Consider the following 25,338-nt stretch of genomic DNA (forward strand, 5'->3'; position numbering starts at 1 on the left):
TGAAATTCACAAGGAGATGCTTCTGGTTATAAGTGCCTATCTCTCCCATTCTCAACCATTATCAACTATTCTCAATTAGGGTACAAAGGAATAAAGCAAGAATGAGTGGATCAGTTTGTACATCCCACATGGTTTGTAACCCACCACTGCCAAGATAATAAGATTTGAGACCAAAAGTAGTACAAAAAAGCACAAAAAGACAATCTTGAAAAGTTTCATCTAAGTTTTATTATTCCATCAGTGTTTGTGATCTCCACTGAATGGTAATTTGCCTTATCATTACTCTTTTATACAACCAAAAGCATAAAACATCAGGAACGAAAAAAAATATTACAAAACGAGAATCAATACAGCAAACCAAGTCAGTTTGATGCTTGATGTTCTTCTTTTTCTGGTTATGTTCCAAACATCAACCATCTGGTTCTCCTCAGTTCTTCCTCTTCCTCTCGGAAACTGGGAAGTGCCAGAAAACCATTTCACAGTAAGAACCACAAAAAATTAAGGAACGGAGTAAGGCGAGTCTCCATCAGCAATCGACATCACAGACTCATCAAATTATCTCCCGTCGGCCTCAAAAGCCCATAACGACACGAAGAGGATCTCCACTATCTTTTACAATTCTCACATGCCCGATAATTCATGGAAAGAAGATGTGACGTTGGGATTAAATTGAGGAAGTGGGAGTGACACACGGCTTTATTATCGGGAATTCGTACCGATTTGTCATCGTCAACCCCCCACTTCATTCACCCTCTTTCGACTGAAATAATTGTGTATCTTAGGTACAATCTTTTCAAGACTTCGCCTCCTCCTGTCTGCTTGCTCCATGGAGTCGCTGTCCTTCCTCATTTTTATTTGTTATTCTTTCATTGTAAACACTAAAAACCACAATACTACAGCTGCCGCCACTAACAGGTTTATCTCGATTTACAGAAGAAAGAAATCTTGATTTTCTTTTCGTTCTTTCGATGTAAACAATCGAAGAGCTGAGTTGGGACCTTTGATGGGGTTAAGCATCTGATTCTCTGCTACAAATGACCATCAAGAATATCGTCTCAAATGGAGGAAGAAACCGGGTTCTGGTCTCCTCAGCTTGCATCACAAGTGGGGAGGGAGGACCACGCGACCCTAATGCTCTTTCTTTCTCCTGACTGCATATCTGTATCGAATTTGCAAAAGATCGATGCGCGCTTTTGGACGATCCGGCAACGAAATCCACTGGAGGATGCGAGAATTCATGGAGCCTTTGGGACTCACCTTATGGCTGTCTTGGGGTGTCGTCGGATGAAAACTATTTATGGGCATAAACAAAATCTGAGAGCTTTTTCAGAAGTTTAGCAATGTTGAGACAAGATTTGGGTTTATAGAAATAATTGTGATCATATGTTGATGATATTATCTTGTTTGGAAATGACTCAGAAGGGATTGAAGGATCTTTTCTATTAGATATGATTATAGGCTCCAACAATTCTTCACCTCATTTTATACACAAATTGTCCCCTTTTAACATCCCCTAATTGTTACTCATGGATTGAACATTTTTGAAATACCTATATGTATAATATTCTGATCAATTTGGTGCACCTGATGGAAATAACTAGAAGTTAAAAACTGAAGCTTGAATCTAATTACAAAAATACTCTTTACTTGTACCATTCCCCTCCTCGCCCGAAGCTAGTTGATTGGTGTTTTCATTCCACCGGTAGCCGGATCCAGCAACCGACACAGCAGAAAATTGCAGCAACTACCGTCGCCTGTGCAGAAAGTCAGTGACTGGTTGCAAGAGCTGTTACCAAGAGACCTAGTACAAGAAATGGTTGTGCACTAGCCTGCACATGAGATGGAACCCTTATTAAATACTCTTTCGGAGTTTGATGGAGACAATTTGCTCCTCGTTTAGAGCTCTTAATTAATGAGATTATGTGTTCATCGTTCTTGAGAAAGGGAGTCTACCTGGTATTTCACATCGTACTTTGCTGGGTCCTTCAAAAAGTACTGGAACTGCAAAATAGGAATCATATTTTGGTTTGTACTACTTGTATCAAAAAAATTACATTTCTCACAATGCTATCCTTTTGCAATTTTACTGCTTAGCCATCTCAGATCTCATGAAACTTTATGATAGAAAAGTAACCTGATCAAAACTGGGGCAAATACTATTCTCTACCCATGAACTGACCTGAAAATACACTTGAGGAAGAATTAGACCTAGCAGAGCCAACGCATAAATTGGTTTACCAGCACCAAGAAGATAACCTGCAATTTCCATGGAAAACCATGTAAAACTTGGTATACAAATGCACATGCATTTATATACGTTGTTTTGTTCTTTTCTTAACAGTAGAATCTTGTTGATGGATACATGTAAAGATGTGATGACTGAAAGATATCTGAAAACCAGAATTCTGTTTAAAAAAAAACAATTGGAACAACACTGCCAATGGGTATTTTCTTTCATCAATTGCGATCATTTGTTATGAAAATATCCTTGCAGCTTTACTTAAAAACCTGTACATTTGCATTTTAAAGAGAATAAATACCAAATATGTATTTGTCAAACCTTGTCAGCAAAAATTGGAGTAGAATAAGATGAAAGCAGATATGGAAGGAGTGACCAAACAAATAATACAGGAAATTATAAGAAAAGCATATTACCAGCAATAGACAATTGTGTTATGTCAATAGCACCAACACAGATCCATTTGGCTGTTTCAACTCCAAAAGCAACCGGAAGTGACTGCATGAAACAGCAATCAGAAACATGAATGTTGTGTTAACTTTCAGATTAGTAAGTTAATCAAAATCTGCCCCACCTTCATTTTTTAAGTGCCACTGAACTGATGTTGGCCCCTAGCAGGCCTAATAATAACAGATACAAGAAAGGAAACAGACCTGAAGTCCCAATGCCCTGTCCCCTTCAATACTTTTGAAGTCATTGATTATGGCAATTCCAAGCTGAATCATGAGGAATAAATTTATATCAGCACCAGCAGATACTTTTCATGGTTAAATAGTGAAGCCATATATAAGTCGGAATAGCATACCCCAGCTATACTATACAGGAGTGTCAACACAATTATGTCCGGAGTAAGTGATCCAAATAAAGCTTGACCAGCCCACCTATTACCAGTTAATACAATGAAGAAGAGTAAATGGATCTCAAAATGACCATGGTAACACATTTACAGCACACAGATTCCCAAAAATAAAATTTTGGCTAGGCTCAATCATGGAGATAGGCTGAACAACTTTGTGTAATATATATCATTAAGTGAAAACGTGCAACTGCTAGATAGGCATGATCATAAATCCTGATCTTGAAACTCAGTGAGGCTTTTCTTGCTGGCATTTTTGCCATCCATTCATTTTTATCAACTACATAACAGATCATAAATAAAGAAAATATCAGCAATAATGAAACTAAAAAATGGAAACAAAGACATTGCTAAACCTTGTTCTTTGAATGTTTATCTTCAAATAATTTGGCTTAAAAGTAGATTGAAAAAATTATGAAAATATAAAAAAAATTCATTGTTTTCCCTCAATTGTAAATTGAAAAAGTCATAAATTGATGTAGCTATATCTACTTATTTTTTGGACAATAAAAATAAAAGAGCTACATAAATTTATGATTTCTTTTGTCATAAACTGGTGTAGCTATTTTATTTATTTTACTATAGTTCATGATATCTTAGACTAGCAAAGTATAAGGCAATAGCCACCATATCTGCAAGATTACACTCATTCAACCATGTTAATACTTGAAAGTTAGAATGTTCTAAAGAAATAGCTCATACCAGGGCAAACAAATGTAGCTTGCTCCTAGAGCGAAATTTCCAATCCATCCGTTCTGCTTGAGCTGCAAAATACAGAAAATACTGAAGAGTGAATTCATTGAAAGACTATTGGGAATGGTTTCAGATTCTCAACAACATGATTGGCAGCAAGTAATGTGCAGACCTTCAGAGGTGGAGCAGAATATATGTATGACACCAAGGATCCACCCACAGCCAAATAAAAAACTATAGGAAATTTATGCCCTTCCTGAAATGTAAGGAAATTCAAACACTCAAGGTGACTTAAATCATTCAGAGGAATCAATAAGAAATCATGTCATAAGTTAAAGACTTACCCAAACATCTAATATACCTCCCAATGCAAGGCCTCCCAAAAGAAGAACCCATATCTGTGTTATAACCTGAAACAGATGACCCACATAAAAATATAATAAACTTCTTTTCAGATTTTCTAAAAGTCTACCTTGGGGATCCACTCACTTGTCACAGGAAGTTTGAGAAAAAAACTGAACCTCTATATTGAACAAAATTTTTTATTTCATTAGACTGTCTCTCTCTCTGACAGTGTGTGGGGGCAGAGTTGGAGGGTAAAAAGTCCCACTGTAGTGAGTACAAGTGTGCATGTGTGTATCTTCCCATGTCTTGGGCAAGGCTTTATTTAGGCTAGAACACTGGGCGCAGAGTTTGAGGATAAAAAAGGCCCCACCTTGTGCTTTTGACATTCCAGACTAGTTAAGGAGAATGAAAGATATTGTTTCAGAAAGATTTTTTCAGATTGGGCTTGGAAAGATCTGATACATATTATGTAGAAAAAGACATCTTAACTTCGGGTAGTCATTGATGTGAAAATGGCCCCACTTCAGCAAAACCTTTGTCATATCTTATAACAAAAGTGCTACATAAAAATTGCAAAGAGATGCCTCGAACAGTTTTTTTCGATGCATATTATATAGAAAAAGACCTCTTAAATTTGGGTAGTCATTGATGTGAAATTGGCCCAACTTCAGCAAAACCTTTTTCGTATCTTATAACAAAAGTGCTACATAAACATTGCATAGTGCCTCAAACAGTTTTTTTTTTCTTTGATAGTCGACCTTGAACAGTTGAGAAAAGTTTTCGCAAAAGAAGGGGTTTGCGGATAGTATGTGCATGCCAAATTCATTCATCACAAACAGCTCAATCATAAGTCATGATCTATCTCCAGGGAGAAAGGGGTGTCGAGATGCTGATTACATAACAAATCAATTTGCTAACAAGTCTTTTCACACCAAGTTGGACATTTTGACTTCAAAAGCTCAGCCTGTTAAAGAAGAAATAAAACTTGGTTGGTCCCTCAATATCTGGTGGAAACATGCCAGCCTAAACTGATCTATTTTTCTTGTCTATGCAAATCAAAGGACACTCTTGTGAGCCCAGAATGGCAATTGAGTCTGGCTAGGTATTCATGCAAAATGAAGAGCAGAGAATTCAGTATCTTGCAAATTATTTGGGATGAAAAGAAAGCTGCTCACAAAGTAATTTAAAAATCAATTCAATTTATTTGAAACAGCCAACCAATTTAATTTGTATTAAATAAGTTAATCCATGTACACCTAGATTTTATACTTAATGCCCCACTGATGGTATAATGGTTGAAGCCATTCTCTATGATTTCATCTACTGACCACATATATGCCAGATGAGTGACAGTTTTGGTGGACGATCTAGCAATCATCAAGTGTAAGAAGTGATACGTGAGCTCATCCTTGTCATTTAGCAAACAACCTCTAACAACAAACAGTTGGTAAACTTAAAAATATAAAACACAGATCTGTAAAAGTTCAGTTTTAAGATTTGGCATCACTTATCCAAAATCTCCATTCTGATGAGCCATATGGTTCTGCAGAAGATCATACAATCACATAATGTATTGGCTTTCCATTGTATAGGAGTTCAAGGACATATTTTTTTTGAAAAAAGTTCAAGGGCATATAAAACCTATTTTGGCACTCAACCCTGCTTTAATTATCATAACTAGAAGACCAACTAGCTTCGCTTCGAAGTACAAATACAATCAAGAAAACCATAATAAAAGACTCCCTTCTGCCTCTTCTTTCAACAAACAAAGCCACTTAAGATACCAAAAGAAGTTTAATAATTTTTTAAGCAAAGATGCAAAAGAAACTTATTGGAAGATGGCCCCAAGCCCACATGACCAAGGAAGACCCACATATTCAAGAGTGTTGGAAGATGGGCCCAAGCCCATAAGACCAATGAAGGCTCATATATCCAAGAGTGTTGGAAGATGGGCCCAAGCCCATAAGTTATGGGACCCACCATGATCACGTGAGGTGGCATAAGAAGTCTTACACAATAAGAAGTCTAACAGAGCCAGAATTATTATGGAAGCAGGTCTCACAAAGGAGTTTCAATTTAAAGGTGTTTTAGTCGTGTTAGTCTTCTTTTTATATTGGGTTATTTAATTATGCTAGGACTTATCTTTAAGTGTTAGAGTTTGGATATAATTGGGACAAAGGTAGTTTAATTGTAATTGGACTCTACTACCTTCATCTATTATAAATAGAGGTTCATGTACTCTGATTACATAAAGTCAATGAAGTATTTCTCTTTTCCATAAATTCAACATGGTATCAGAGTAGGTTTTGTGAGTTGACTTGGTCAACCCACAAAGGTAATGTGATCTTTTCTGATTTATTATCTCTAGCAGTTTAGGTTCGTATTTATCTTTTTTTCAGTCCCTATACCCGTTATTTGCTTTATGTTTTCACCTCTATACTGAGCTTTTAATATTGCATATAATATATTGACGGAAAGATATTCAAGTCTACTTTCCAAGGAAAGACAATTTTTTGCAATTAGAGTTATCTACAAAGAGAAATAGATATTTGAAGCAGCAAAGAGGTTCGTGCAGCAGTAGAAAGCTTCAACTTCTGAGCTATTTTATGCTATCAAGAACGAGACTTTATATGCAGAATTATATATCGAAAAAAAGATCTGTAAGTTTATTTTCTTACCTATTCAACCAATTCTCGATCTGAATTGCAAAGAGGTTCGTGTAGTTGTAGAAAGTTTCAACTTCCGAGCCATTTTATGCTATCAAGAACGAGACTTTATAAGCAGAATTATATATCGAAAGAAAGATCTGTATGTATATTTTCTTACCTATTCAACCAATTCTCGATCTGAATTTTTTATATGGAGATATTGATCTTGGAAGAGTCAATGGTCATGCTTGAAAAAGGGGAAAGAGTATTTAGTTTGGTAGATACCAAAATTTATCAGATTATATATCTGAATAGAAGTATATTTTATGAAGAGAATTTATACTTGGATGAAAGTTATTAAGTATAGTTTCAGAAGGAGGAAATTTCATGTCAATCTTATCTATATTTAAGGATATATTCGCATTGGAAGAATCAAAGGTCATACTGGTATCCTATTGCATTGAAAAATCCGAATTTAAACCGATTGTTTTGCATCACTTTTTGAGTTGTTGTTATTGATCAACTATATTAGGAAAATATCTCACTTACCCCTTTTTTTCAGTTACTACATCTGTGTTATTTGGTTCAAGATGGGAACATTGTCATTACCTCCCAGGTTGAGGGGGAGAAGGGGGAGAAGTAGAAGAAGTACAAGAAAAAGGTATTTTATTCCATATATTGTGATAAGTTTTATGTGAACAAAATATTCAAGAAAGAGGGAGCACAAAAGACGAAGCATTTGCATCTAAAAAGAAATTTTTTGCAGCAAAGAAAATTAAAGATTAAGAATCCTGACTCGCAGTAATAATTGTGGTAGTTATTGGTGATACCTGACTCGACTCGACTCGATTCTCTTTCTCCGGCTGGATTATTATTTTGAGGTATTTTCAACATATTGCATCGGATTATTTCATGGGTCCTTTTTACAAGGATTTTTATTATTTTGGTTCGTGTTATATGGGCCCAAGCCCATTTCAGTTGTTGCTATTGTGTTTCTTTGGATGAGCATTATTATTGAAAAAGTGGTGGCCTCAACATCCTATCTTCCTCTTTACCCATTACTTATTGGTTATTTTGTAGCCTTTTTCCTACCATCCTTTATTTGACTCTCACATACATCTTTGGGCCAACCTTTTGCGTGTTGCTTTGGTTGGGAGTTTAAGTCCATCATAGTAGGGTGTTTCAAGTCCATTGAGACTTATATATATACCCGTGGGTCTTTTATCGCCATCTTGTGAATGACAGGCATTACCCACTTATCCCGTCTTTTATTGTCGTCTTGTGAATGACATGCATTTATCACGTATCACGACTTTTATCACCGTCTTGTGAATAACAGGCATTTATCACCCATTTCTACTTGTGAGAGTCAGTGCCCGGGTTGGGACACCGTGATAGAGGAGCTTATTACTATATATATGTTACCCCCCTTAATTGGCATTTGTTATTCCCATCACTTGAGAGTCGTTGTCCTGTGGAGGGACACTGTGATGGAGGAGTTTTTACTACACTTTTGAGCACTACATATGGACCCACTACCTGTGAAAGATAGGAGTGTGTCCTACATCCAGCATGGGTTATGACTGGAGTATGGAGCGATGTCATACGGCTTGGAGTGATTTTACTCTCACTTATCTTATGCCAGTTGGGCCTCATAGAAGAGAGCACCAGCATGAGGGGGAATGTTGGAAGATATGGAGGATTGCCAGTTTATACTAGAATATCCTATACATCATTTGTAGCAAGCAGGGAGTTCATGATGTTCTCTCACCCCCAGCTTGAGGGGGAGTGTTGGAAGATAGGCCCAAGCCTATAAGACCAAGGAAGGCTCATATATTCAAGAGTGTTGGAAGATGGGCCCAAACCCATAAGATATGGGACCCACCATGATCGCGTGAGGTGGCATAAGAAGTCTTACACAATAAGAAGTCTAACAGAGCCAGAATTATTATGGAAGCAAGTCTCACAAAGGAGTTTCATTTTAAAGGTGTTTTAGTCATGTTAGTCTTCTATTTATACTGGGTTATTTAATTATGTTAGGCCTTATCTTTTTAAGTGTTAGAGTTTGGGTATAATTGGGACAAAGGTAGTTTAATTGTAATTGGACTCTACTACCTTCCTCTATTATAAATAGAGATTCATTTACTCTGATTACATAAAGTCAATGAAGTTTTTTTTTTTTCCATAAATTCAACAAAACTACTTCAAACAAGCAAATTAAACAAGCAAGAACAGTTATCTACTAAGAGAAAGCAGTAATCAAAGGTAAGATGAAAGACTCACAAGAAGTTAAAAGCCAATTCTTTTTATTTCTTATTTTTGAAATGACAATCCTTTTTTATTTATAATATTGATGATGAGTTACCAAAAGATCATACACATCTTAATCTCAGATATTAAGTTATCAAAAGATCACATATACGTCACTCTCAGATATTAAGTTACCAAAAAGATCACACATACCTCACTCTCAGATATTGCACCTGAAGGAATAGGACGATAAGGTTCATTTATTGCATCTATCTCACGATCGTACCAATCATTAAGAGTCTACAAAAAAAAGAACAGTATTAACTTTCAGATCAAGAATGAATCATCCATGCTAGAGAGCAGAGACTATGGGCCAACTCTCTACAAGCGGTAACCTGTGTGTAGCCAGTGAGACATGGCCCGGACATTATCATGCACACGATTGATTTAGCAACATCCTCAAAGCTCCAGTGGAAATTTCCTGGAAGATGAACAGGACTAAGAAGAAGGATTGTAGGTTATCCAAATATTGAATCAGCAGGAGATTGATGCTAAATTGCTGGCACCCTACTCAAGTGCAGCACGTTCAACCTTCAAATCATTCAAAATGGCAATCCTAATAAATATATTCCAAATGTCAACCTAAAATAACCACCTTTGGATTGTGCTCCGTGAGCTGTGGAAGAAAGTTAACTTTTTTAATCATGTTGATAAATCTTATGTAATTTGTGTTTCATAGGTCTGTGGGCAAAAGCTTAAATATCTGCTGCAGTAGAAGTTCTCAAGAAAAAAGATTGACATGATGGCCTCGTTAACTAAGATATAATCATCAAAAGCAGATGAACCCAAAGGTTGAGATTTCATTAAAAGCCCCTAGAGGGACGGTCACCATTTTCAATGGAATTTCAGTCATTCATACCGAATGTGAAAAGAAGAATTAACTTGCAGGTTCTGATTCTTTTACACAGGTCATTTTCTTGCAGTAGAGCACCCGCCTATTCCTTAAATAGCACAAGATATGGGGTTTGAGCCCTGATCTAATCTTCTATTTTCAGCTTGCTAATGTCCACCACATAAAAAAATTCATAGGTAGCACCATAATTTATATTATAATAGCTTAAAGGGTATCACCTGATGCAAATTACATGGAAGCAAGATCGGATACCTGAAGCAGCAGCCCCACAGACAACCCCCCAAACCAATGGAGGCCATGTAACAGGCTTTGTGAGTTGAAGTCGAATCTTCCATTTGTTCTTTGCACAAAAGGAAAAATCACATCAGTACGTAATTTATATATGAGCAAATTCTGCCACGGGATACAGTAAAAAAGTGACATTTGCATAAAAAAACAAAAATGAATCACATCAAATCTATACATTAAAAAAACTTTCAAGAAAGAAATTTCAAAGCTGATAAGCAAAAGAGAAGTGCACTAGAGAACCTCCAAGGGAAGAGCACTAACTATCCAGTTATAGCCAAGTAAAAATTATACAATAAATGAATAAAATATGGTAAATAGAAGTTAAAATATGTCCATGAAAACTTCCCACTGGAACGGGTAAGGCTCCAGTACGAAAACTTCACACAACGATCACCAGAACTAGAAAGACGTACAACTTAATCCAAAAACCAAGAGAAAGATACACATTTACATTTATGATCCCCATCATTGGAGCAATAAGAATAATGAAATAAAAACGGTAAAACTCCAGAACTCACACTCTCCTGGGCAGCACCCTTTATCCCAAGCAGCTGATTAATGCTCGAACCATCTTTTGCAGGGGCTGTATCCGGAGCCGAGGATTTCACCGCTATACAAAGAAACCCCGTTCTGAGCTCCAATTCAACACATTCACAACGAAAAGTACAAACCGCGTCAAGATTTTAGCAGAACTAGCATGAGGAGAAATAGACGGACCTTTATTGGCGTCAGCACCAGCAGCTCTGACATAAAATCTCCGCCCTACAAATTCGACTACATTACTTTGGAAATTAAATTAAATGAGGAGAAACACAACCAAAACGGTTTCAAAATATGCAACTCACTAGGCAGAGATAGAAAAGAAGGACACAGCAAAGTGGTTGAACTTGAAGCATGGAGGTGGAGGCGGTGAGCGGGGAAGGAAACGGAGGAACTGCTGCTGAGAAGTGAAGCAGCCATTGGTGCCGCTGTCGCCTCTCTCACTCACTTACAGGTAGATAGAGTTGGAGCGCTATGCTGCAACTGCCCCTCTCGATGCAGGATGAATTCAGACGGAAGAGAGAGAAACAGAGAAGAATGCAGTACATCTCAATCATATGAGGGCACGTCACAAGTAAAAGTTGTAACCTCCGAAGTGCAGAAACATCGTATTTAGGACGAGGAGATGAATACGTGTCCTCTGTCGTGGAAAGCTATAAAAAAGTTGACGAGATGGTAATCGTTCTTTAGTTTTGCAATTTTGCATGGTCAAAGCTTTTGCTTATATTGGGGGCGCTCTGAATAGCCCACAGAGAGTAGGTTTTTACGTTTTTTTTTTTTTTTTTTGGTCCGAAATAAAAAAGTGAAAGGAAGAACGAAAGAGAGAGAATAAAAGGATTGATAAATTAGCTTAACTTTGACCAAGTTTGTGATTTTTTACTAAAAATTCTTTCTGACCAATTTTCCTGTGTTTAACGCTCCCAAATTGATGAAAAAGAATTTATCTCAAGAACCGATTTCTTTCCATGGTATAAACAAGTAAATGGATCTTAGTAACATCTTTTGTCATTAATTTGTAATGTTTTCGATTGGTATTCTCATTCTCTGATGATAATGACACTGTGGATTTTATTTTTGCCAAAACGCGAGTCAAAGAGAGTCCTCGGCACAGCTACTCATTCGCTGGAGCCTCGCTGACGCTTTTCTTCTCTGCTGCCAGTAGTCCCAACGGTAACTTCTCCGCAACCCCCCCTTGCCTTCAAATTCTCCGATCAATGCTCCCCCTTCTGGCCTTCTTGGTCTTCCCTCCGAAGATAAACGAGTGATTCTTTCTTCAGTTACATTACGCACGACCACCCGAATCCTCTTATCCCCAATTCACCTATATAGGTATTGGCTTCCTGAAACCTTCTGAAACGGATCCCCTCAATTCCCCCACAAATCTCTCCATGCGCTTCGCACACGCTCACTCCCCTTGACTCTCTTCGTTTATCCTCTTACTTTCCCCCCTTTGTCGCTGCATATACACGTCTCTCTATTTTCTCTTCTGATTGAACTATCAGATTCGAACACTTTTTTTTTTTTTTATCTCTGCTCTTGCGAAAACTCCAAAATCATGTCGTGTGCCGTTGCTGTTTCTGGGTCTCCTGTCTTCTCGCCGACTCGGGAAACCCTCTTTTGCAAAATTGCTTCCTCTCCGAAAACCCTAACCCTTTCTGGGTCACCGTCTTCGCCCTCTTCCTCCTCTTCGGCGACCTCTTCTTTGCAGTCGCCTTCTTCTTCCTTTAGGCTTAGATTGCAGAAGCAAGTTGGTGGGATTAAGGTTCCGAAGAAAGAGGCCGGTCCTGTTGTTGAGTCGACTTCAGCGCTTTTGAAGCGGAAAAGACCTGCGAGGATTGATATTCCTCTTTCTTCTCTTAGTTTCGCGCAGCCACTCGGGACCGTTCCTCCCGAACAGAAGGATGTAGAGATCGATACGGAGAGGTTCTCGGTTCTTTGCAAGAAGGGTAGGAGGTCGACGATGGAGGATAGGCACAGCGCTGTCGTTGATATCCACGGGGACCCGAAACAGGTAATTTTTTTACTAATCGTCCTTCATGATGATTGTCGGAAAACCGTCAAGCTAGAATTTTTGCCGTTCGCAATAAATAAAAAAATTCTATTTATTTTTTTACCGATCTATGTTGACTTGGAATATCTGTTTCATATCAAGGGATCGTGTATGGGAAATTCTTCATATGTTTATACCAGATTTTTCTCGTACAGTGTTTTAATTCATTTTGATGGGATTGCAGTTTTTCAATCTTGAATAACTATCAGATTTGAGTATGGCTAGTTGGCGAAATATACCAAGTTCTCGTTGTTTAGGGCATATTGTGGTTATTCCCCGACATTCACTTATGAAATCACCAAAAATTGATGATCATCAGCCTTTGTTTTGATACCTTGGTGGTTTCTAATGAATCTTTGATGAGATTTGTAACCAGTAAAAGAACTAGAGATTTTTGTAATTAGATAAAATTTCTGTGTTTCTCTTATTCATCGACTGTCTTTTATTGGCAGGCATTTTTTGGGGTGTTTGACGGGCATGGTGGTACAAAAGCTGCCGAATTTGCAGCAGAAAACATTGATAAGAATGTGATGACAGAGATTATGGAAAGAGGAGATACTAAAGTTGAGGAGGCAGTTAAATGTGGTTATTTAAAAACAGATTCAGAGTTTCTTAAAGAGGAAGTCCATGGAGGCACTTGCTGTGTAACTGCCTTGATAAGGAATGGGGATCTCGTTGTTTCTAATGCTGGAGATTGCCGTGCTGTAATGAGCAGAGGTGGAACTGCTGAGGCACTGACTGTTGATCACCGGCCTTCACGTGAAGATGAAAAAACCAGAATTCAGAACCTTGTAAGTGCACTTTTAAGTTTTCATTCTTATAAATTAAGCAGAATCAAAGTAAAACTGAGGCCCAGATTTGAGTGTGGCACTCGTTGTGCATGGCTTGTCTTATAAAAACTTACTGCGATCAGTCCTTCCTCAGTTGTGCATGGCTTGTGTTGTTGATTGCCACATTCTTCAGTTTCTGAGTTTGTCAAACAAATGAGACTGACAGAAGATAATAACCAAATATGGAGGGCTTCTGTTGGAAGCAAATTTGTGTGTTCCTTTCATGTTTTGCTGATGTAATACTCTAGATCTTCAAATGCTTACTGAAGGGTGTGTCTGCAATGTTTAGTTTTTATGCGGTTCACTTGTTTGTTTTTATGCATATTTGAATCATCTTGAACTCAAGAAAACATCATCTTTGCAGGGTGGCTATGTGGATAACTGCCGTGGTGTGTGGAGGATACAAGGTTCACTTGCTGTATCTAGAGGCATCGGAGATTCTCGTCTTAAACAATGGGTAATAGCAGAGCCAGATACTAAGGTCCTGAGGATCAACCCTGATTGTGAATTCTTGATTCTAGCCTCTGATGGGCTATGGGATAAGGTAAGTTATCAAATTCTCTAATGCTTTCTTCTTCCAAAACCACCTGTAGTTTCTTAATGAATTTTTTTGACTGAAAGACATAGTTCCTGTATTTTCAGGTGGGTAATCAGGAAGCTGTAGAAATGGCTCGACCTCTGTGTGTTGGGACCAATGATCCAGCGACTCTATCAGCATGTAAAAAGCTTGTGGACTTGTCTGTGAAGAGAGGATCCGCTGATGACATAAGTGTGATGATAATCCATTTGGGGCATTTTTTTGCAGAGCAAAGCCTTAGTACCGATTGATCTTCACCTATATTTTGATATCCATTTGCAACCATTTTGCACAGTAACTTGCAAATGTGAAGCTTCCTTTGTAGAACTCGCTAAGGAATTTTATCTCCGAGATTTTCTTCTGGGTGGAGGGCCTGATTAGCTGAGGTTTGACGGTTGCTCACCCGATTCTTTGATTCTTTTTACACCTCTTAGAGGGGAGGTGGTTGATACTCGAGGAACACGGACTTCATTTATTCTGTTCGTTAACCAGTTCTTGTTCCACTGCAACTAGGATTAGAATGACTGTTGCAGAGCTGTGAAAGGTGTGAACCTTCCATTGTTTTGACTGATTAATAAAGAACCCTTGATTTGGAAAACGCGTTGAAGTTATGATTCATTATTTGTTGAACTACTTACACTTTGTTCATTAAGATATGATTCAAGTGACTGAAATTTTCTATTATTAAATTCAGTCAGCAACTCTAACGCGACATCTCGGAAGACATGAATTCCTGTGAAATTGATAGCGTAAGTTGCAGTTGTAGATTGATGAAATGTGAGCATCTTTCAATTTGGGTTTATGATTAGACTGAAGAATGGATACTACTCGGAAAGATGAATCTTCTTCCTGCGGAAGGATCCTGGAATGCCGAGTTATTCTTCGTCGTCGTCCATTGCACCTAACGGAAAAAGCCAGCTGAACCCAGAACGAGGAAGGCAATTTTTACGCGTTTCGGTGGAGTTGAATCAACATTTGAACAAATAATCATATCCTTCGTTCTAATTATTGATAACATCATTCGTGCATCGTTCATCGTTCATAGTTCTTCTTACCCTTCATGCTTTTTACAGCATTAGGCAAAATCATCGACTAATGAGTTTTCCGAAATTTCAAATAACTCGGGAAATTCCATGTCTTCTAATGCTTTGAGAACATCAGCATTGATTATGCACATGTCTCTTGTCTTTTGAGTGCCTTTTTGAAAATAAGTTTTAATTCTCTGTTAAATCATGGCCCCGCTAGCACAATCACATTGATGATATCTCCAAGGGTATATTGCTATAATAGCCTACGTATCATTAAGGTAATACACCAACCTCATATCCAAAACTATTGAACACCTACTTCATAGAGATGGGACATGAACAAAATTCACTTTAATTTGGTGTACCAGTCACTCAATGAACTTGTTTTTCTATTGATCCTTTATCTTGGCATTTCCAATTAGATAGGTTGGGTCGCCACTAAAGGTGACTCAAACAATAGGCTTTAAATTTCCCTCGAAACATATTGTACTTGTCCTCTCACAATTACAACTTCAGTAAATGTGAGTCTCCTCAAAATTTTATATTGAAGCTCAATATGCTTAGACGACTTCGAATTATGATTTTTATTTTATTTTTCATTATAGTCACCTAATTATTACAGTTAATTAAGATAATTAGAATTGGTTTGTCCATCATGAGAATGTCTGATAATAGACCCCTAAGTCTTTCAGCTTCTTCATGGTTTCCAAGTATTTGCCCCACCACATAGTGTAGATACAAAACCACTAGAGGCTTTAGTGTTATCGGAATCAAAAATCTAGTTAGCATCATTGTACCCTTCTTATATATTGTAGGAAATCCAGAAGAATATATTCTGTAATTAATAATATCTTTCAAATATTTAAGAAGTTTTTTTTAATAACATCCCAATGAGTTTTATCTGGTTTACTTGTATGCCTACTCAATCTTTGTACAGTGTAAGAAATATTTGGTCTAGTATAGTTTAATAAATACATTAGACTTCCAATAATTTGAGAGTACCTCAGTTGTGAAACATTATCCAACAATTCTTCTTTAATTTTATGCTAGAATCATATAGTGTGATAACTAGTTTACAAATCTCATATCCAAACTGTTTCAAAACTTTTTTTCATATAATGAGATTAACTCAAAGCAATCTCATTTTTAATTTTAATATTTTGATTCATAAAATTACATTCGCTAACCCTAGGTCTTTCATATCAAAATTATCATTAAGGTATCTATTTACCTCCAATATTTTGATATTTTTATTTCTAAATATCATCAACATAAAGACAAAAAATAATGAAAGACCTATTGTATGTTTTCCAATATACTCATTTATCAAAATCACATATTTTAAAACTATATGATAGGATCACCCTATTAAAGTTTTCATTCCAATGCCTAGAAGCTTGTTTTAGACCATATAAGAATTTGACTAACTTGTATGCTCTTAACCAAGAACCATAAAAACCTTTGGCTATTCCATGTAAATTTATTTCTCTAATTTGTATTGAGAAATATTGTTTTAATATCCATCTGATGTATTTCAAGGTTATATGATGTAGTCAGTGCAATAAGCACTTGGACAATAGTTATCCTCGTGAATGGTGAATAAACGTCAAAAAAGTCGATTCATTTTCTCAAACTAAAACCTTTAACAATTAATCTAGTTTTTTTATTTTTCTATGGACCCATCAAGATTACGTTTTATTTTGAAAAGCCATTTGCATCCAATTAGTCTAGATCCTCGAGGCAAGTTTGTCAATATCCATGTATGATGCAAAAGAATTGAATTCATGTCACTTTTAAATGATTCCTCCTACAGTAATGTGTCACTAAATTTTATTACTTTGGTAAAAGTCAATGGATCATCCTCTATGAGGAATGTGCAAAAATCATCTCTTAAGTTTTTTTTTTCCTAGGTCTCTTACTGTGGTTAAATTTAGTTTGTAACACTATTTCAGTATCCTCGTCTTAGTATCTAGAAGTTTCTTCTACTAATTTTTTCTTTTCTTTCATAAGGCATACAATTTCAAAAAACACAGTGACATCGGATTCTTTAATAGTATTTACAAAAATGAATGTACTACTAAAAATCGATATGTATTGTTGTTTCTTACATATCCTATGAAAGCAGCATCATAAGTCTTAGAACTCAAACTTCATCATCTTTTTAAAATTAAGTTTAATTTTAGTTTAATTTTAGAGAGAGAGAGAGAGAGTTTTGTGTAATGTTCAGTTTATTATCGAAATCTGTCCTACTACCTTTATCATACTAGAAAAACAAGTGCAGAATGGGTAGCTAATGTTCTCTTTAAGCCTTAACTGCAGTTGAGCAGCACAGACACTGGTAGTCTTTGGCTAGTTGCATGAGTTTGCTAACCACACCTGTATAGGAATGAGCTTGACCAATTAAGAGAAGTTGAGAGCTTATAAAGACTTGAAGGAGATTTGGTCCATTGCATTCCCTTTTCAATGTCTGAAACAATTAACTGCCCTCATATGTTCCTAGGGTGAGAAAGCAACAACAAGGAGAACAGACATAATTTGAGATTTAGATATTCTCAAAGGAGCCCTCATATGCTTTCTTTTCAAAGCAGTCAGTTAGAATGAAGTAGGACTCCTTAAAATTCTCTTCCACACCAAGGTGGTGAAGATCCTGCAAGGTCGACCATCCATTCCACAATCGGGGAAGGCAAGTGTGATCAAAGATTAGAGAGGCAAAGTGGAAGAAAAGGCTCTCGGGATGGATTTTTACTGAAGTATTAACTAGTAGGTGAAAGAGCATGCAGTTTTCATCAGCATGGGAAATGAGAAGGAAATACCTCAAAGAAAGCAGAAACTTATTCACACAGAGAAAATGTATAAAAATAGAATGATGACATAAGAGATATACAATGGATAATACTCTGCATTTCATGACACAATTTCAGACTAGCTTTCAAGTTCCCACAAAGATGAAATAAACAACTTCCAACAATTCATAAAACCGTCATAAAAGAAAAAAATTAAGATAAATATTAACATATTGAAAAAAGATCCGACTTTGCAAGAAATATAATATCCATCAAGTGCAGCAGCCTGCATTTTGAGAAGAAGATCCATCTCTCCCTCCTGATGAGCCAGGTATCCCTCCATAACCCACTTTAATTCCATAAGACTAAAACCAAAAGAGTAACCAAATCAATCAGCACCAGACTTTTATTTATGTACTATATTATAAGCCTAATTAGTCAAGAAAAGAAGCTAACCTCATTTGATACATCAAAGACCCCTTCCTGGATTTTCTTATAGATTGTTGCAGCCGTACTTATGAACGCCTTTTGTTTGCATACAGAAAAGGGATATGTAAATTAGCTTGACTAAGATAATTCACACTGGCCAAAAACACTCAGGATGGAAATATCAAACTCACCTCCTCCACATTCTGGGCTGTTTTTCCTGATGCTTCCATGAATATAAGTCCATGCTCCTTGGCAAACTGTTCACCCTCCTCTGTACTAACAGCCCTTCTGTGAGCAAGATCACACTTGTTCCCAATAAGCATGATTGTCATGTTCGCATTAGCATGCTGTCTTGCATCTTCTAGCCAGCTTGCCAAATGATTGAAAGTTTCTCTCCTACTCATAAATGAAAATAGTAATAAAATGTAAATTTGCCAATGCAGTGAATCAAGAAACAAGAATCAAATTACAGTCAGAAATGAGAAAATAAAGGCAAAAAGTTTACAAAGATATCACTCAATTAGGGCAAAGAATAAGAAACAGTGAAAAAAGGTCTTTATAGAGGGTGGATCTAGTTCTGGAACGTGTTGAAAGATATTAATATTTAGGGTAAAGAACAAGAAAAAAAGGCCTTAATAGAGGTGGGTCTAGCTCTGGAACGTGTTTTGTTTTCAAATTTTCTTCTTAGGTGTTTGTGCCAAAAATAAAAAAGGAGGAAAACAGCATGTAGTGCTCCAACCTGGTTATATCATAAACAAGAAGTGCTCCAGCAGCTCCTCTGTAGTAAGACCTTGTGATGGATCTGAATGACTCCTGTCCAGCCTGTAGGATGGTAGGAACATTGTAAGGACTCCATTTTTAAAAAATAAAATAAAGAGAGAAGACTCCAGCGTGAAAGTAGCCTGATGTGAAGTTTAGAGGCACTGAGATCCACTAGGCACTAAGCAACCAAAATTTACATGCTCGCATGATCTCATGGATCACCATGTGAGCTTATACTTCACTCTTTTCAAAAATAGAAATTGATTCCTAGCATTTAAAAGTCCTAGTCATCTTATTCTTTTTCAATAGTCCAGCAAGCAAAACAGCCTTTCTTAATTTCAATTTCTTTTTCAGAGATAGGAAATGAGTTTCCTAGCATTTAAAGCCCTGGTTTTCCCTTTTTAAGAGTTCAGCAATCACAACTCTCTTTCTTGTATTTTTTTTTTTTTTTGTCCGTTTACAAGGATTATAATTGGTATATCTGATAGACTTTTTGATGCAACACTCATTCATGTGGCAATGAAATTTGAATATCCAAAGAAAAACACATCAAAATTTAGATGCCTGTGTTTGTATGTGTGTGTGATAAATATATATATATATATATATATAGAGAGAGAGAGAGAGAAGAGAGAGAGGTGGTATTTGCGCATGCAGTGTCCATAAGATGGTTAAAGCTGTAGGCTGTGATAAAGGAAGTGAATATGGTGATCAACAAAGTGAGTCCTTAGTTAAACTCTCTGCTGTGTTCTCAGCAGTCATGAAGAACTTTATTTTTTTTCAACTTGTGGACGAAGTGGACATGGTGATCAACAGAATGAGTATATAGCATAACTGCCTCTGCTATGTCTTAAGGAGTCATAAAGTAACTCCACCCTTCCAACTTATCCACAAAAAATGTGCAAATAACAACCATACTTAGGAGAAAAATGAATCCAAGTTCTGTGTTACTCACAATGCCAAAAGCACAAAAATGTTGAATCCACATATAATTAATTTAGATAGAGAAAGCCATAAGTTATCAAGCAAGGAACAAACCGTATCCCAAATCTGGAGCTTTATGGGCTTGTTATCAATTGTAATCATTCTTGCCCCAAACTCCACACCAATAGTCAAGTCATGAACAGGCTGGAATCGCTTGTCAGTGAATTGCAAAAGAAGACACGATTTTCCAACTCCTGAAGATAACAACATAGACATAATTTAACATCAAAATCACCACTAGAAAGTAAATCCATATTTACTTCTAACATTTGATGAATGGAATAATACATAACTAAACCATTCACTCAAGCACATGAACGAGAGCACAAGTTCTCACCAAAGTGATAAAAAAAATTAAAAAAAAAAAAGAAGAAAGAAATGTTGAGGTCCATAATGTTTACTATTTTCATGGCTTGTTTTCATATGTAAAAGCTCCATGACTAATAACACTATCAATCCTCTCTTTGCCAGCACAACATGTCATTTGTACAAAGCAGAAGAAGATACACAAGGTACACAAGCAAGCAACTATTAGTTCATCAAAGCTCAGATGAACCTATAGCACAAGATAGACAACTCCAGCCATAAGAATCATCATCCATCATATTATGTGATTATGTGTGTTTATAGCATGCTTATTAAAGAAAGCAAGTTCAATTCTGTCACTAAGTTCAGTAGATGATCTTTGGGCTAATTGGCTACATTCCTTGAAATATGGCGCAAATACCTTGAGACACCGGGTTTGCAATTAATGCCTATATAGCCCTTCAGCATCACAAAAATTATTTACATGCCCCTGCCATTGCATTCTGTCAGTTACGGGTGGAAAAAAGGTGGGCCGAGCGCAAACAAGCAGATTCGAGCTCATCTCAAACCCAGCAAAGATCATGGCTCACAAGCCATTGAGTAAAAATGGCATCAATAAAAAAAAAACAAATAAATAAATTCAAGCGGGCTTACAAGCCATTGAGTACAACTAGACAAGGCGTGGGCTCAAGCTCAGTAAGAACCTAGCTGAGCCCAAGCTGCTCGTGAGCTAGCTCCACTCTATGCCACACCTATCAATTAACTTTAAACTTCATATGTGAAAAGTAGAGATGATATTGTCATTTTTTCTTGTGTGAGTTTATAATTTTTTTTTCTCAGAAGAGAGTTATATTGAAATTGAGCCCTAGTCCATTCCAAAATACTAACCAATTTAGAAGATTTTTTCCAAAGTAATAAACACAAGATCTTTCTAATCCTAAAAAAGAAAAAGACAAGATCTATGTGGTACTATTTTTATACTCCCAAAATAACAAGTCAAAGTCAGCAGACTTCTTCTCAAGTAATAAATAAAGGATCTTTCTAATCCTGAAACTGTGCAGGCCAATTCTTACAAGTTGTCCAATGAGGACTTGTAGTTGTTACTGTGGATTTATAGGGCTAACACATAAATACAAAAGATCTCAAGGGAAGAAGGGAAGAGAAGAACTCTAGCTCTTGAAAGAGAGGAGAGAAGAAACCAAAGAAGAGAAAGATTAGGAAAAGAGAGAAGGGTGTAAGGGCAAATTTGAGCCAAGAGGAAGAGGCTTGAAAGCTCTAGCCCATACCTTGAGACTGTATTTATAGTTGTGGGAAGGTGTTTACAATGATTACAATGCCCTTAGGGTTACAAACTTCAAAAGGAAAAAGACATAGGAGGACATACACCAGCTTGCATAATTACAATTATATATCATCTCTATGAAAATTCTCTTTATTTACTAGTCATGCCACTCCTACACACATTGGTGTCTTTTAAAAGTTACATTGGAACAATTTTCTACCCACCCAGATGTTGATGTTGTCATTGTACCAATTCCTAAATATGAATAAATTCAACAGTTCTAGAAATAATTCATCTAGCAACCTGCATTTTCCTCTTCTACAGCCCCTCTTGCTCAACCTCCAGACCTTTTGCTTCTTTAGCACCCCCTTCCTCTCCATAGGATATTAATATAAGTTGCATCTATAGAATTTATAGTCAAATTATGTTTTTTTCCATCATTAACAGTTCTCCTTCTTACTTTCTTGTGAGTATAGTTGATGAAATACTTCAATAGTTGTAGCTAAAAGTGCTTCATGTCACTCAATCCTTTTCATTGTCAGTTGTTTCATCAGTACTCTAATTTCATTAAACTTTTAATTCTTCTAGGCATTAACCAAAGATTGACTTGTTCTAAAACTCTCTTTCCTTCTTTATGTGTTTTTCACAAGGGCTAACCGGAGCCAAAATGAGAACTCTCAAAAGTTGTCACTACCTCATTGGAGTGGGACAAGCATAGGGTGGGCCATCGTGCCCCAAAGGGGGTCCGCCTATGCAAAAGGCAACTTTTTCGAGAGCTAAAGCCTTCTTAGAGAGGAAAAGAGCTACCTAATCTAAAAAGGAAGCCATTTATAGAATGGACCGCCATATACATGGGCATGAAAGCATAGTGAGATGCTATATGCGTATGGCCCCACCTTAGGGTATGGGTATTAGATTGGGCTAGACTAGCAAGGTATTGACTTAAGTGCTCATTTTTCCTTAGTTGATCTGCTCTAGAACTTTTGGCATATTTAGCTAAATAGCTCAAAATGTTATGTATTACAAACACATAAAAAAGTTGGTCATTTAAGTTCCAATTTCCATGGAGTTGCTTCTTGGTGCAGTGAAGAAGTGCCAATACAACCAAAAACTTAACCATGAGACTTAACAACAACACACAGCAGATATGGGGTAAGTTGACATAAAGTGCAAGACAAAGATAGGTGTTTAGTTTGTTAATATTCTTACACCCAAAAAATCTCTGAACTGACATGGACCACCACCACAGAACCAAGGGCCTCTCCTACAAGTAATGGTCAAAAAAGTAGGAAGCACAGAAACTGAAGAAAAACGAACCTGTATCTCCAATGATGATGTACTTGAACAAGTAAGCATATGACATCCTCGCACAGAATCAATTCCACAAATGTCAAACTAGCCGCTATAAGCTCTGCACTAAATGTAAAACAAAGAGATCCCTGCAAGGCAAAAATATTTTATCAAGAAAAAGAACTTAATAAATCAGTCCTTGCATATCCATGAGTTGAAATTAGAGAGCCTTTACTTAGTTCTGTCATTATCCCAGTATTTGACTCCTTTAGAATATAATTGTGAACCACTAGAGGCTTTTAAATCCACATTCATTTTTAAGCCACAGAATGAAATCTTTCACAAAGTAACCACAAACACGAACCAAGAAAAAATACATTTCAGAAACTCGAGAACTCTATCAAGATACAAAATGTGTATAAAACTAATAAACCAATTCTGACAAAGTTCTGCATACTTACCAAAGTTTACAAGAAAACATTTATAGAAGACTGGTTGAAATAAAGAAACATCAAGAAAAATAAATCAAAAAGAAAAAGTAATCAAGAAATGCAATTTGGTGATAACGTGAGGAATAGAGCCTTCAGCGAAACATATTTCAAAAATATATAGCCCTTGTTACCTCTGACTTATGAACAGCACCAAATAGTTGATTAAAAATATAAAACCATATGCCAAAATAAAATTTTCAAAGAATGCTGCTGTAAAATCATACATTAGCTGCATAAGAAGCATTAAGAAAGAGAAAACAACTTGGTGACGTAAAGAAAGAGCTTGAGAGAAAAAAAATTGCCTGAAAAATTGGATAAAATGTGTCTTTGCAAACGAAGGGGAACTGCAGAATATTTGTATCACCAACCAAAGGGCTCTTCAAAGAGCTATAAAAAGTTTAATTTTTTGACACATTTTCCTCCATATGGAGAAAGATGCCAAACCAGTGACAATCGAATGACATAAGTAGTGTTCGCTAGCACTGATCAATCAGAGGTCCTTCCATGCAAAATTAAATTTGACAGTAATTTTTTCCTCTATTTGAAAAAACTTCTCAAGAATAAAAAGGAACTCAGCAAAAAGCAAATAAAAAAGTGAAGCTACACCATTCAGAGGAGGTAATGAATTTGAAGATAGAAGGATATAAGAGCCCAACTGCTTTTCTTTAAAAGAACATAAACAGAAAGTTCGATTAAACGACTATCACCCCTAAAAATAAATAGACAGCCATGCAAGAATTGATCATAGAGAATATCTAGCAAGTTCACTACGAGGGAGAAAACCAATTCATTGACAAGAGCGAGTAAAGTGGCCTGTGATGGTGGTCTAATAACAAAACTGAGATATCAATGCCATGAAAGCTCCCTATTATTTTGAAGTGAAGAGGAAAATAAAGAAATACACAGTGGGACTTCTCTTCAAAGAGGATGGATTCCTTCTATTCAGCCAGGTAATAAAATTCTTAATGTTTTGTGTTTGCAAGAAATATGTGAACTTATTATGGATTCAATTATTTTACTCCACACTTATTATGTACACTAATGAAACTTCAATTAATTGTGAGTACTGCGAAATTCACCAGATCGTCACTTTTTCCTCTGTTTCTTCACCCAAACAAATCTTCCGTTCATGAACATCGGAAACCTTGGTGAGCTCCACAGCCATAAAAATCCATCCTCGCGACTTCCGATTCATGGACAAAGACCATTATTATCAGACGTAGCAAGGAATAAAAACCCATCCTTAATACAATCTTCTCCAATTGATCATTCAAAGCTCGACACATTCTCTTCAGAAACATCAATAATTTTCAGATAGAAAAGTGCTTTCCAAAATCGCAAACTTAAACCAAATCCGAGTAATCAAAATCCTCGATGCAATTCAAAGCAAAGGAACAAAATACAGAGAACAGGAAAAAGAAAACTCCAATCAGATACAGAATCCGGATTCAGAGTTGCGAGAAGTGTACCGAGATAGCAGGAAGCGAGCAGCAGGGCAGAAGGGATCCAGAAGTTTGCGCCTAGAATCTGTAAAGCCAGACACGTTAACTCAAAGGAGAAACGGGCTTTAAACTGTCGTTTGCGGACGAGCAATCGCAAAGCTTTAAATTTTAAACAGTAATAATGATGATAATCTGTTTTTTTATTAAAAAAAAAAAAAAGCGGCGCTAAGAGAATTCAGCTTTTCTTCTGGTCGGTTGTGGGAAACTGAACGTTAAGGGACAGCACAGCGCCAGGCAGCGTAGACAGAAAAA

At 36.6% G+C, this 25,338-nt stretch overlaps 3 protein-coding genes across 5 annotated transcripts; 1 reads left to right on the forward strand and 2 right to left on the reverse strand.

Moving 5' to 3' along the window:
* Positions 1–1,431: 1,431 nt before the first annotated feature.
* On the reverse strand, positions 1,432–11,407 carry LOC137965975 (chlorophyll synthase, chloroplastic-like). The gene is made up of 15 exons (XM_068812396.1): positions 11,078–11,407; positions 10,950–10,994; positions 10,751–10,842; positions 10,197–10,284; positions 9,427–9,512; positions 9,245–9,331; positions 4,133–4,198; positions 3,961–4,044; positions 3,798–3,859; positions 3,045–3,120; positions 2,893–2,955; positions 2,656–2,737; positions 2,180–2,256; positions 1,954–2,001; positions 1,432–1,829 (listed from the first exon to the last, which is right to left on the reverse strand). The coding sequence occupies exons 1-15, from the start codon at positions 11,190–11,192 to the stop codon at positions 1,767–1,769; spliced, it is 1,134 nt and encodes a 377-aa protein (XP_068668497.1). The 5' UTR covers positions 11,193–11,407; the 3' UTR covers positions 1,432–1,766.
* A 502-nt stretch (positions 11,408–11,909) lies between these two features.
* Positions 11,910–14,824, forward strand: LOC137965964 (probable protein phosphatase 2C 25). Its single transcript, XM_068812379.1, has 4 exons — positions 11,910–12,783; positions 13,275–13,613; positions 14,017–14,196; positions 14,295–14,824. Exons 1-4 carry the CDS (start codon positions 12,328–12,330, stop codon positions 14,478–14,480), a joined length of 1,161 nt encoding a protein of 386 aa, XP_068668480.1. The 5' UTR covers positions 11,910–12,327; the 3' UTR covers positions 14,481–14,824.
* Positions 14,825–18,136: 3,312 nt separating this feature from the next.
* On the reverse strand, positions 18,137–25,206 carry LOC137965819 (ras-related protein RABB1c-like). 3 transcript variants are annotated; one of them, XM_068812175.1, is made up of 8 exons: positions 25,054–25,206; positions 24,664–24,767; positions 23,121–23,242; positions 20,270–20,409; positions 19,209–19,291; positions 18,661–18,865; positions 18,497–18,565; positions 18,137–18,405 (listed from the first exon to the last, which is right to left on the reverse strand). In XM_068812175.1, the coding sequence occupies exons 3-8, from the start codon at positions 23,164–23,166 to the stop codon at positions 18,313–18,315; spliced, it is 636 nt and encodes a 211-aa protein (XP_068668276.1). In that variant the 5' UTR covers positions 23,167–23,242; positions 24,664–24,767; positions 25,054–25,206; the 3' UTR covers positions 18,137–18,312. The 3 variants fall into 3 exon arrangements, with proteins under 3 accessions (XP_068668276.1, XP_068668275.1, XP_068668277.1); XM_068812174.1 differs by lacking the exon at positions 24,664–24,767 and having other exon boundaries at positions 25,054–25,205; XM_068812176.1 differs by lacking the exons at positions 24,664–24,767; positions 25,054–25,206 and adding an exon at positions 20,943–21,011 and having other exon boundaries at positions 23,121–23,203.
* Between the last annotated feature and the right edge of the window lie 132 nt (positions 25,207–25,338).

Source organism: Aristolochia californica, unplaced genomic scaffold, assembly GCF_029961685.1.
Source record: "Aristolochia californica isolate CCGP_79_NKW_82.1479 unplaced genomic scaffold, dmAriCali1.0.hap1 SCAF_5, whole genome shotgun sequence".
Taxonomy (NCBI): domain Eukaryota; kingdom Viridiplantae; phylum Streptophyta; class Magnoliopsida; order Piperales; family Aristolochiaceae; genus Aristolochia; species Aristolochia californica.